This window comes from Vigna unguiculata, chromosome 10 (genome assembly GCF_037176805.1).
Source record: "Vigna unguiculata cultivar grain cowpea cultivar isolate G323 ecotype 2 chromosome 10, ASM3717680v1, whole genome shotgun sequence".
In the NCBI taxonomy this organism is placed as follows: domain Eukaryota; kingdom Viridiplantae; phylum Streptophyta; class Magnoliopsida; order Fabales; family Fabaceae; genus Vigna; species Vigna unguiculata.
In genome coordinates, this window is record NC_140801.1 from 10822985 (window position 1) to 10836673 (window position 13689).

Genomic DNA, 13689 nt, shown 5'->3' on the forward strand with positions numbered 1-13689 from the left:
CATGTATGATTCACTCTTGATTGCTTAGTATTGAAAAATTTGAGTTGATTCTCTTTGACATAGCCTAATCTACATTGCCTTTTTGAAATGGTCAAGGCCTTCTTTGTTTTCAAAACCACTTAGCCAAATAGCTCACCATGATTAATTTCTTCTGCATTGGACCCTGATTTTTTGAGCCTACCTCAGCCAAGTTATAAGCTTGAATCAGGTCCTTGAGATCTTCAGTGCATTGATTGATAAATAGTGAAATTAGAGCCTTCTCAAATTTATGGTAATGCTAACTTTCATGATGTGATGACAGACTTTTAACTTTAAACACTTGAGTGATATGAGTGAAACCCTACCTGGTGAGGCTAATTCTGATTCTTAGAGCATGGTTTGAGTAATTTCTAGTGCATCCACTCTAATTGACCTCTTTTTAACCAGCTTGAGGCTTTGGAAAGTGATTTTGGAAGATCTGAAGCTCTCAGGTTGCAGCAGTGCTGTGAAAGTGTGTGGTTCAATTCAGTATTGTAATTTTTTTCTCTTTTATGTTTATGTAGTTTTTCTTTTTGATTTTTTCCTGGAGTGTGGGGTGTGATAAGTCTCTGTCTTGTTGAATATTTCATAGTTAGTAGAATTCTTTTTGGGTATTGTTCTGTTGTAATTTCTTTTTAATTCAGATTTAGTTTAAAGGATAAAAATTACTTGATTTTAAGAATTTGTGTTAATAGTGTTTTTAAATACAATTATTAGTTTAGGTCTTATTTTGTTTAATTTCTAATTTTGTAAATAAATAAAATCTAGATTTGGTTTCTATTTTTTGACTTTGGTGTATTTGTTTAGTTTAGTAAGTAGTTTAAGTTCAGCTTTAATCTAAATATTTCATTGAACCAAATGAAGCATAAAATAGGATAGATTTGTTAAATATTATGGTGAAACAAGTTTTTCACTTCAACTCCTTTAATAATCTATTTAAGATAAATTACCATTAAAAGATGACGTGTTGTTTAAACCAAAGGTTCCATCATTCTAAAAATCAATTAATGATAATGAAGAATTAGACACTTTCGTAGAGACAAATACTGACAGAAATTGACAAAATTACCAACTTATACTACAATCTTGATCATCATAATAAATATAACGCTTCACCAAACAAATAAAACTCTACAGGACCGTCTATAATCACATCACCATTTTCATTTTGCTTATAAACAACCCGTACTTAATTTAAGTATCTCTGGGTGAAGAAATCACCACCCCACTTTTTATATTGTTTGAAAAAGCCATTATTCCTTTTCTCTACCCGTTCTTGCTTTTCTAAAACCTCACCTCTGGCCATCTTTCCTTAAATCAATATAATAATATAAATGTATCTCGCAGTTTATAACAATGTATATATAGTCCACCCAAAACCTACCACGTGATTTGAAAGAAAAGAAACGCAAGTTGCCCCACCATCATGATATAAATCAACTCACTACTAATTTTTCGTGTTCACTGAAGATAAAAAAATAGACCCCAGAAATTCACATTTCTCAAACTCCGAAGATAAAAAAATAGACCCCAGAAATTTACATTTCTCAATCTCTGAAGCAACCATCAAATTAACAGGGTCAGTAAAACGAGCATGAATAATATTTTTTCAAACACAATATAGAGAACTATTCATTACATTGTTGGGTTTTTTTGACGATTGTGATGACGGTTGAACAAACAATAGAATTATGTATTCACTGAAAAGATGTATGAATTCCAGTTTTTGTTAAATGTTTTATTTTACAAGAGAAGAGTCTAATCCAATGATAACTTTTTCATAAATCTCCAAACCAAACGCCATCCTCAAGATACATGAGCCACAATCTCAATAGTTTCAAAAAATTTATCATCTAGCTATTCATCTCAAGAAATTGGTAAAACGTAGAAAGTATGTACAAGTGTGTTCTAATGCAAAACAGATGATATTTTTCAGAGACAAGGGATATATTAGACCATCATACAAATTTAACCTTGCTGTGTTATTTGGTAAGAGAGCTTCATTTCCTTTCATACAACATGGAGGAAGAAATGCTTTTGTAACTGTATTCAAGTTGAAATGCTTGTGAGAATTCTTCAAGCAAGGATTCATGTGTAATATGAATAAGACTAGCATCATTCAGATGATGCAAATCAGCTCTTCCACGACCAACACCCTCTCTCACCAACTCCTTAATGCTTCCTACTTGACGGTCTCGAATTCCACATGGGATGATCCATTTGAAGGGAGACAAATCTGTTGTGACATTAAGTGCCAAGCCATGATAGGTTATCCAGCTAGACACTCTGATGCCAACAGCTGCCAGTTTCTCATTTCCTGTAATGCATTGCTAAGGTAAGAGAAAAACTCACAAGCATAATCAAATGTGTTGTATAATCTTATTTCACAGCAGCAAGTCTCATCCGTTTTGCTGAAAACTAGAAATGTTGTTGTCTGTACTCTTGATTTAATTTGAAATTTATGGATGATACTAAAAACTTATCATCTCAAAAATCCCTGAGGGAATGTCACATGAAATGTACACAAATATTATAGCTAAGACAGAAAAATCTTATTGGATCATATGTGAAAATACTTTAGAGTTAAACAACACAGTCCAAGGACAAACAATTATCTGCTAATGTGTAATAAACAACCAAGATAATTCAGAAGCATAGCAGGTGGTGCAGAGAAAAAAATACGAAACTACAAGTGTTATATAAATAGGATTTAGAGGTTTACCAACCCAAACACCAGTTAAACCTTCCACCGTAGAAGCCTGAATTGAAAATGTTGAAGAAAGAACACGAATGACAACCTCTTCAAGAGTCCTAAGGTACCAATGAAGATCCATCTTGTGTGTTCGGAGGTTGATAATTGGGTACATAACTAGCTGTAATGCAAAGCACAGTTATGTTATGAACTGCTATACAAAATAAATAAAAATAGGAATCTAAACTGTAGCAAGTGATTTAGTGCAAGCACCTGACCAGGGCCATGGTATGTAACCTCTCCACCACGCTCAGTGCGATAAATATTAAAAGGAGCATTTTTCATGTCAAACTTGAGGTTCTCCATAGTACTAGCAGTGCCCAATGTATAAACAGGAGGGTGTTGTAGAACAATAAGGGTGTCATTACAATCTCCTTCCTTTTCAATTTGTGCCCTCTTGTCCCTGACAATTTCCTTTTGCCAAGACCATGCCACTTCATAAGGGACATGCTCCTGATGCAAATCAAAGAGATCACAGCTGTAAATTTAGTTTAATGGTTAGATTTTTCAGAGTAAGGAAGAAGGATATTAATGGAAAGGGAAGACAAGAACAATGCAACTTACATCCTTCTGTGGCCATTGATTACAAGAGAGGTGAATTTGGATGGTTTGGAATATAGAAGTGGCTTGTGCAGATCAAAGTAGGACCCTAGAGGTAGAGAAGGGTATGCTGGTGTTGTTGATGGGATTGTGCTCAAACAACATGTACCTAATAAAATCATGTCTAATTTGCTAAAACTAACTCTCTCTGAAATGGTTACTACTTAATGTGTAGTGTGAAAACAATGGAGCAATCAAAGGAAATTGGAAGGAATGAGGGGACCAATGAGCTCAACCCAAAATCCAAAAGTGTGAACATTGCCACCTGAGTTCAAAGAATATGCGCCTTGCAAAGAGAACATGAAAAGGGAGGGGGACAATCTTTTCCAATGCCCTTCTGCACATGATAAATATACCAATTGAGCGATCTACTTAAAATTATTCCATGGTATTTCTCAACATATTTAGAAATGTCGAGTCAGGTTTATCAATATCAATGACTCATAATTTGAGTTTAGAAACGACTTCCTCTCACTCATATTTAATCGATTCATCAAACAAAAATTGTATATTTTCAACTAAAACAGAACTAATAAAAGCAGACAAAAGGCACCAAATCAGTCAACAAAGTACATGCCACCAAAAAATGAAAGTAATATTTGATGTAAGTGTTCCCACTTTCTAGCTGAGACATTAATCAAGAACCAAAGAAGCTAAAATCCTTTTCGTTGAATCTTATGGTGACAAAAAGTCGTTTCCAATAAGATCAATAGTAATAGGATAAAAGTAACAGGTCCGATGGTAAAAAGGGTGTATGCCTCATTAATATATGAATCAAGTGGAGGAGAGGAGGACCCAGAAGGAAAACCCTAGTGGGAAAACTCCATAATTGGTTAGTTGATATGGCACAACTATGACTCCAAACGCTTCCATGGTAAGAATTAAGGAAGGCGATCTTAAGGGTCGAAGAACATCCCTCAGATTTCATTTCTCCTCAAGGGAATTCAGTCCACTACTTTCAATATTATAAATCATCATAGGGAATTCCATTCCTGAGAATAAAGGGCAATAAAGGTCACCTAACTTACAAGGATGTGAGGCATTGACACTTCAACTGTATACCCTTTCTTCTATAGTAAGATAGGATGAGGCTCACGGCTACCCTCAACAAAGAAAAAGAAAAGTAAAGTCACCAAAGCTGTGAACGTCAATGTCTCATTTTTTTTTATTTAATTTATTAATTGAAACAAGAGTGAAAAAGGTGTTATAAAACATTAAAGTAATTAATATTTTTATATTTCACTTTAATAACAACTTATATTTGCAGTAAATTTTTAAACTTGATTATAATAGTAAAGAATTACACAGTTAAGCTATAAACCATGGTACAAGTAGTTTTAAAAGGTGTTGGGGAAGTCTTTATTCAGTTGAAAGATTGAAGCAAAGTGTGGATCCCTTTCGGTTTCACACAACATCCCCACAAAACAGGGGAAGAGAAAATAGAAGAAGGAAAAAGCAGAACAGGGAAAGCAAGATGAAAGAAAGGCCATGAGTTACAGTATGGCCTTAATATCTCGTCTTGTCTGGGATCAATGTGACTTAGATGCAAACTAAAAATATGAATTCAACTCCTAGGCCCACTTCAAGACATGGGAACAAAGAGTTCAAACACCCACAATATTTGGCTGGTTAACATATAAACCAAAATATTTCAAGAAAACACACGTTCACAACCAGAGTGTGGTCAGGTCAACACCCACAAAACATATTACAAAAAGGATTATATCTTTACAATCACAAGACATAGAAGTGTAAATTCAAATTCTGACAATCATATACCGAACCAAATAAATTCTAACTAGAAACTCAGAAAACCAAAAAATTTTGAAGCTAGGTTGAAGGGTCAATTTAAAAACACTACACATATTCTTATGAAAAATAAAAGTCTTTAGATCATTACCAGGCCTCTTCAATTGTCCCACTTTGATTGAATTTGGTTGAACTCCAATTTTATCCCTTCGTATAAGTACCTCTACCGCTGGACCAGTAAATAAAATCATTATAGAGAAGGATTGAATCCACTGCTTTCCCTCAGAAGGGACGTAAGAAATGTATTTTGGCCACCAATCAAACAGAAAACCAACGCTAAACAAAAATAAAAACAAAGAAAAAAAGAAGACTTACTAGAGGTTGAAATTCAGAGGCGGAACTGGGAGTGGGTTTGTTCTACGAATAATGTATTTGGCGTGGTCTCAACGGAGGAGAGCACCGAAGGAACGAGGTTCGTGGGTGAGAAGAAGTTTCGGAGAGAACTTCCAATTGGCAGTGAACAAAAGAGTTTTTATGGAAAAGGGGTTAAACCCACACTAATCTTGTCCCAACTCACTACACTCAGGGTTTTGGGGGTTTGGAGCTTTTTAAAAAATCCCCATTAAATAGGTCATTAAAATAGGATATAGTTTTAAAGGAGATTGGAGCTGACTTATGTGCTGTGGGTTAAAATGATAGGCGTAGTTCTCCCAGGTGGGTTATTTTGGGCTTAAAAGAGAAATTAACATGTCTGTTTATAATTAAATTTTTTTCTAAAACAAAATTGACTTTATGAAAATTGTTTTCAGCTTTTGATTATTTTTAAAAATTGTTAAAACTGATTATTTGTGTAAACAAAAGACCTTTTTTGGTGACACGAATAAAATAAAACAAATAAACTCTTAATAGAATGAAAAAAATGCCATTTTTTCAATAATAAAAATTTACTGAGAATACAAAATTTCCGATATGTTTTTCTATAAGACAAAAAATTTCTATATTATCAGATGCACGATTAGAAGTTTTTACGTGAAACTAATACAAATAACATGTGTAATACACAATCTCTCTATTGCATAATTATATTAATTAACTATACGTATATGAAAATTATTAATATATATTAAAACATAGCATAAAAAACATAGCATTTCTATATATATATATATATATATATATATATATATATATATATATATATATATATATATATAATGGTTACCTAAAAACATAGCATAAAAAACTAATACGTGAAAAGATTAAAACTAATAATTTTTAAATATAAAAATTATAAGATATACATACTAATAGAAATTAAAGGAGTTTTAATAGTTAAAAAAAAAAAAATCTCCTTAATCCAAGTGATGTCTTCAATTAAAAGTGACGTGTGGAACTTTTGATGACTACATGTTCTGAGCTAGAACTCAAACGCTGACATATGACTCAAAGACTTTTCAAAATCTCTGTTCTCCGTTCTCACATTCTTTTTTGGGTTCAAAGAATTCTACTCAAACAAAGTGAAGGTTGTGTTGTTTTGTGAGCCACGAAATCTTATTAAAATATCAGTAATAGAAGCTTCCCTCTGATCAAGTGCAAGACATGTTTTAAAGAAGAGAAAGAAGCAAAAAGTTGGTAAGTTCAAAGGTCCTTTTCAGTAGGGTTGTTTCTTATCCATTGGTAGATTGATGTAACTCTTCTTTCTGTGTTTTCAGGTACTTGCTGATTTTCATCTACATTATGGAGCTATCACAGGACAGTATTATCGAAGCAAAAGAAGAACTCATGGTTTCATCATTATCTGGTGGATACCCAATTCGCAGAACTGCTTATTTTATCAAACCCTGCATGGAAGGCTCAGCAAATCCTCCTCATTACATGTTCTCTTCTGGAAGAACAGCAACAGTTGCTTCCAACCCCGAAAAGCTGCCACTAGAAGTGATATACAGGGGATGGCATAATCCAAATCAAGAATGGAATACATGGGTTCAACAGATGCAACAAAAGTATGAATATATGTGGATAAGGGCTGGGATAGACCATGCTATCAAAGCTTCTACTTTTCTTATCTGTAGAAATGATGAGTTGATTCTTGAGCTTGCACCAAGGTGGTGTTCAAAGACTAACACGTTTATGTTTTCATGGGTAGAAGCAGCTATAACCCTGCAGGATCTGAATGTGTGTTGGGGTTACTCTGTCAGGGGAGAGCCTTTCTCTAGACCTCTTGTGAGTGATGAGGAAAAGGAAGTAGAACAAGAGTTGATTACTGTGTTTAGGATGTTTTTCAAATCGAAGGCCAAAAGGGCAGATCATAATCCATGGATGAAGTATTTCATGAGTAATGAAAGCAATGTGGAACATGAGGCATTCTTGTGCTGCTGGTTGTCGAGGTTTGTTTTCCCTGGTAGATCATATAACTCCATTCTGAAAAGTGTTTTTCCTATTGCCATACAGTTAGCAAGAGGGACTAAACTAGCTCTTGCACCTGCTGTCTTAGCCAACATTTACAGGGTTTGAGATGGGTGTTTTCCATGTGGAAATCGATCAACTTTTGTATAATATAATATTGGTTCATTTACACAAATTTTTTTACAATCCTTGTTGAACAAGTTCAAACAAAGATTCGAGTTTCGTCCTAATGTAGTTTAGGGAATTAACTCGGGAATCAATCCAAGATGGTAATCTTAAGCCTTAGTGTACTTTTATCCTTGCTAAAATTAAAATGAAAACAATGGGGGAATGAAAGATTAAAAGAATGTATATACCTAAACTGGACCCAATGCGTGCTATCTGAATGCAAAATGCAACTAATGATGATGCAAGAAAGCTGAAAACAGTGCAGGCTAGCAACTTCAGAAACTGTTGATAGACCAGAGAAATCCAAATACTGATTTTTATGATCTAATGCATGCAACAAGTCTAATTTGCCTTGCTAATATGAGATATGCAATTATGATGCAAAATGGAATGCAAAAAAACTGAAATCATGCATGTGAACCTAAAGCTGGCATAGTTGGCAGGGACAGATGTTAATGCAGATTCTGGTTTTCATCTGACCTGCTAGTGGAGATTCTCCCTATGCAGTACTTCAACAAGTCTAGAATGAAATGAAGGAATTAACAATGCTCTTTAATCCTGCAAGAAAAGGACAGAACCTAAAATCACTCTTTGCACATGTTGTGTATCAGATTCGATGTGCACGTGCGGTACAAAAGCCGAAACAAACACACTTGGTAATTTTCTTAGCTATTCTTTTAACCAGTTCCATACAAGTCTGCACATAATTTGAATTTGCTTCTGAGTACAAGACAATATTCAAGTTTCAAAGAATATTGTTACTTCGGTCAAGAGAATTATCAATGAATTAAACAAAATTCAAATATCTCATTTTAACATAACCATTGCTAAAAAACAAGTAAAGGCAACTACACAGGTGTTACCAAAAGAGGGACCATCGCATCAAAATAACCAGCAATACAAGTTAGCAATCTACACATTCTGTTCTACTAGCTAGATTCAGGAACTCTGCTCTATAATGGCAAAAAAGGATTCTTGGACTTCATTTACAAAAAAGGACACTATGGTTCAGCTTTGACTCCAATATTTTAAACTTTATGACCTAATGTTTCTGCTTTAAGCTTGGCAACCACTCTTTCAAGCCTCCCAATCCGGCTTTCAAGATCAGAAGCTATTTCTTCTATGCATGAGCTTGCATATTTCCTTTCCACATTACTGACGCCATCTCTATCACAAAATAAATTATTGATTTTGACTCCATTTCTGTTGTCTTTGACACTTCTTGGTTCTTCAGTACTTAATGATGGAAAAACAATAGATACAAGACTAGAAACATTTTCAACTTCTTCATCACCAACAAGGTTATCGAACTCGCGGGTTGACTCGTAAACCCGTAAGAGTCTGCGAGTCATGACACTGTTGACGAGTTAACTCGCTTATAAACTCGTTATTTTTCAAACTCGGAGTTAACTCGCTGACTTCGTACCAGACTCGCGAGTTTGAGACCGAGTCACCGAGTTCGAAAAACGGGATGAAATGACAGAAAAACATGTAGTTGGCATTCGGATTTTAAGCTCAAACTAAAACCCAACGACCCAAATCGAAAATCCAATTGTAAGCAGAGATCGAAGCCCAAATCCCAAATCGAAAACCCTAATCGAACGCTAACCTATTTCGTGATCTCGAGTTTGAGCTTCATCACCTTCGACGCCGTAGCTCCGCTCGTCCACGTCGTAGTTCTGGTCGCCTCGCGTCGCAGTTCCGATCGCCTCGCGTGGCAGCTCCGTCGGGTCTCTGGTTCAGCGGCGTCACTGTTCCCTTCTTTTAATTTCCCTGTTTCGTTGTTCCCTGGTGCGTACGTATACCCTTCTTGTCTTTCTCCTTTTATTTTGCACGGATAATTTTGTTTGTTTTATATCTGTCTATGTTTGGAGTTCATAAATTTGAGAACTATTAATCGAGTCTTTTTTAAATCTTTGTGGTGGAATAAATCTTAATTTTAAAACGTTTTATTTGAGTATATTTACGATGTTATTTTATTTAAGATTTAATCATTTTTTGATTTTTATTTTGAAGGCAAAATCTTAATTTGGTATTCTTATTTATAAAAATTTTAATTTAGTTTTTTTTTTTAAATATCTCAAATGTACCCTTTCTATTAAATTGAGCTAGATGTCGTTAACTAGACAGTGACATGACAAGGTTGTCCAGTAATGAAACTATGATAAAACAGAGCATAGTGACGTAAAAGTGGAAGGGGAAATTTAAAATAAAAAAAAATAATAGTGAAATTAAATTAGGATTAGGGTTTTTAACCGCCGTATACTCACCGAAACAGTTGCTTTAGGTTCATCAACAACACCAGACTCTTGAGCTGTTTTCAATCTCTTAGTCTCAACAAGGGCTGCAAATACTACAGTGAAAACTGATATAAAAATGCCAGTCCCAATTCTTTGCAGCATTGTGATGCTTGAGGGTTTGCTAGTGATAGCTCTCGTCGCTAGCACAAATAAGCGGTCATAGATGGGACTGAAGAGAACAATGGCCGCAGTCGTAAGTGTTTGAAGAGAAGCAAGAGGTATCGATCTGCTCCATGAAACTATGTGGCTAGTGGTAGGGTCCTCCACCGCATCATAAGTCTTGGTTAGAAATGGGGTGGCCCTACTTCGTGAAGCCCCTCCATTGGCCTCGGAAGAGAAACCACTGTTGATTCATCACCTCCTATTTTGAGACGTTGGCGACGATGAGGAGGATAGTGGTGGCGAATCAAAGTACTCTTCTTTCACAGGGTACAAATAGTTCATTTTGAAAATTAAACAATTTCGATATGTACGGTTCTGATGTGTTAATTCAATTCACCCTTGGCTTCAGGTTAACGTTTGTGAAGTTTGTTCATATGTAGAATGTAAGATCTGAGAAAAATAAATAAATAAATAAATATTTATTTAATAAATGTGAGGGCGAGAATCCCTAAGTTCATTAATATGAATAAAGAAGACAAAGAGCAATGGTAGCTTAAGTGGTTAAGAGTACTTGACTATTATGAGAGGATTTAGGTTCAAGCCTTGTTTCATTAGCATATTAATTTAATTGTTTAATTATTTTAATAATATGCTTGATCATGGTGTGTAATAATATAATCCTAGAGGTGTAGGATTTATTACAAAACATGAATTGGTTGAATGGTTGTGCAATTGTTTGGTAATTGAGTTAGGGTAGGTTCAAACCTTGGCTAGTGTAACATCCTGGCCGGATATTACGGATTTAAATAATAAAATAAAGAAATATATAATAAAACTTCATTTATTATAACTTATGTTCCCAAAATGCGGGAAAAATTAAAACCGTGTAGTAGTAATAAATAATCTCAAAACCTCTACTATAACTGAAACATAAAATCCATAATAAAAACCAAGTTTAATATTAGTTAATGTCTTAAAGGCTTCCACTACCCGCATTTATTAAATAATTATTTATTTAATTATTTAAATTTCACGGGTCTTACAACTAGCACAATTTAGCTTGACTTATTTGCATTTTAATATTTTTTTTTGGTTTTGCAATGTTAGGGAAAACCTAGAAACCCTAGTAGCCATCAAAGAAACCAAAGAGGCATGGAATAATCTGTTACACTCCAATGAACTCACATGTTAATGGTGTTAATTGTTATTTTCGTTTTGGGTAATTAAGGGAGAATTAATAAGGCTAATAATGGATGAAAAGGGAGGAGAGTGGTGCTCTTGGGAAGACATTTTTGTGTGACTACCAAAACGGAGTTTTAGAACCCTAAAAATATAACTTAGGAAAGTGTTAGAAGGCTGAAAGGAGTGCCCAAGGGTGGAGATCAAATGGGAGATCAATTATGGTGTAAGGAAGGATTCTAAGAGTACTTTTGGAGACAGAATTCCAGGTTAGGGGAAGTTAGACCTGTTTTCGTTTCTTATCTTTTGTTATCCGATGAATGTTGTGAAATCTGTATGTGATGGTATGATTCTTGTGGTTTTCATATGTTTCTTTTCTTCGGTTATGGGGTACATAACCTTATTATGTGTGGGGTGATGGGTTCTCTTTGAACCATTTCGGGACAAATTTATTTCCTTTGGTTATTATATATATTAGTTTTATATGAATATTTATTTATACATTATTTGATTACATTATTTTTTTTGTAAGTAACCGATATACATTTCTATGTTATATTGTCTGGCACTTGAGATTGACAATTTCATAACCAAAAGTGTTAAGGGTTTCCGAAATTATAAAATTGAGCAAGATATATATATAAAGATTAACTTAGGAAATCAATACAGTCATAATTTATATATATATATATATATATATATATATATATATATATGGATAACTTTGGATGAATAATTGGTGCTTGATTATGTGATTTGCAATTGAGTGCATTTAAATTGACCAAAGTAGGTGCAATTATGCTGTTTTTCGGATTTTTCGTGCAGTAGGGATCGCCGGGCGGTGGTTTCTTGCCACTAGGCGCTAGGTCACTGATCTTGTTTCGTTGGGCGGCAAGATCAAGTCGCTGGCGACTATGAATTTTCTGGTCTACGCAGTTTTCGTAAAACTACATTTTCTGGTTCGTTAACCATTTGATTTAGCTGAATTTTTGACAGAGGGTTCATAACATGTTGCTCTTTAGTTTGAACAGTGTGATCTTAGTTTGGATGTCTGTAGCTGGAGATATATGACACACATGGTTGCTAGATTGGAAGTCTTTAAAATGCATAGTGATGATAAATTGTGGGCTTGGCATAATGCATTTGGAATGAATAGAATATTGTAGAAAATGTTTTGGAGTTAAATTCAATATGGCATGATTTATTGATAAAATAAAATGTGTAAGGGATTATTGTGAAACCTTAAGTGATGGTGTAATGAATTCATGATGTATGTGATTGTGTTGGATTGTGATCCAGCCATGTGATTATGACTGAATAAGCATATTTGATGTTATGGATTGTATGTTGAGTGCTTGGGGTTCTTTGGAACTTGCTCCAAAGTTCCAAAAAAATTAGTAGCAGGACGTTACTAGTGTGGCGCCTAGCGGTGTGGGGTGTGCCGCCAGGCGATAAAGGAAAACCAGAAAAAGCCTGCAACGCGTGGCACTGGCGGAAAGGGTGATTCCGCCAGGAAGAGAAGATCGGGTAGAGGCTCTAAGAAAGTGCATGGCGCCTGGTGGCGTGAGGTGTCCGCCAGGCGGTCTGGAACCAGACAAAGCCAGGCAACATGTGTGATGCGCCAGGCGGTTTGGGGTGTTGAATTGGACTACGAGGATAATTCTACACGGCTTGGATGGAGGTCTGGATGGAGTGTAACTTGTATTGGGGTAAAACGTGGCCACTCGAGGTTGTAGCTTGGTGGTTTTGGAAGTCCAGTGGAGTGTGAGAGATCGTGACTTGTACGGCGGGGTTTCGGAAGATTGTCCTCTTTAGTGTAACTGATTGAGTTTGGTAGTTTGGGGACAACTACAGACTGTGATTCGTTTTGGGGAACTCCACTTGGTGTCACGAATTGTGGTCGTGGCAAATTATTCCCGCATGTGGACTATTGGTACAAAGTTTCGAAATAGACTAATTCCAAAATTTACTGAAAGTTAAGGGACCAAAAACATATTTAACCCCATATTATTTTAATATAATATACATGTGTTTCTATTTAAAAATTTAACATCAATTTCATGTTATATATATTTTGTACAGGACCATATTACACAGTATGCCTACATTTTACTTTAGCACCAACCGGTGCATATGCATTTCATTTTAATGTAATGTACATATGTTTGTATGTACATGTGTTTCTATTTAAAAATGTCAGGGATATGCTAGATTAGTTACGAGCAGGAATGTTCGTAATGGAGATTTGAGATGTGTGATTGATGCGGGTGGGGAGGTTCGTATCTGTTGTACTCTTGTGTGGGGATACGAGCGGGGATGTTCGTATGTTTCGTGCTCACACTTGAGGCTGCTATGAGCGGGAAGGTTCATAGTAGGTGTTCACGCATGTTGGACTATGACCGGGTAGGTTCGTAG

At 35.2% G+C, this 13689-nt stretch overlaps 2 protein-coding genes, 1 long non-coding RNA gene and 1 other non-coding gene across 4 annotated transcripts; 2 read left to right on the top strand and 2 right to left on the bottom strand.

Moving 5' to 3' along the window:
* Nucleotides 1-1777: 1777 nt before the first annotated feature.
* Nucleotides 1778-6131, bottom strand: LOC114167261 (octanoyltransferase LIP2p, chloroplastic-like). Its single transcript, XM_028052288.2, has 6 exons — nt 5495-6131; nt 5271-5348; nt 3335-3707; nt 2984-3248; nt 2741-2891; nt 1778-2335 (listed from the first exon to the last, which is right to left on the bottom strand). The coding sequence occupies exons 3-6, from the start codon at nt 3490-3492 to the stop codon at nt 2019-2021; spliced, it is 891 nt and encodes a 296-aa protein (XP_027908089.1). The 5' UTR covers nt 3493-3707; nt 5271-5348; nt 5495-6131; the 3' UTR covers nt 1778-2018.
* On the bottom strand, nt 4282-4355 carry LOC114167998 (small nucleolar RNA R21). The gene has a single exon (XR_003600596.1). It is a non-coding gene; the product is annotated as a small nucleolar RNA R21 (small nucleolar RNA).
* Nucleotides 6132-6378: 247 nt separating the features above from the next.
* On the top strand, nt 6379-7833 carry LOC114165231 (uncharacterized). Its single transcript, XM_028049889.2, has one exon. It carries the CDS (start codon nt 6857-6859, stop codon nt 7631-7633), a length of 777 nt encoding a protein of 258 aa, XP_027905690.1. The 5' UTR covers nt 6379-6856; the 3' UTR covers nt 7634-7833.
* Nucleotides 7834-9122: 1289 nt separating this feature from the next.
* On the top strand, nt 9123-10514 carry LOC146882129 (uncharacterized). Its single transcript, XR_014985448.1, has 2 exons — nt 9123-9484; nt 10077-10514. It is a non-coding gene; the product is annotated as an uncharacterized LOC146882129 (long non-coding RNA).
* The last annotated feature ends 3175 nt before the right edge of the window (nt 10515-13689 follow it).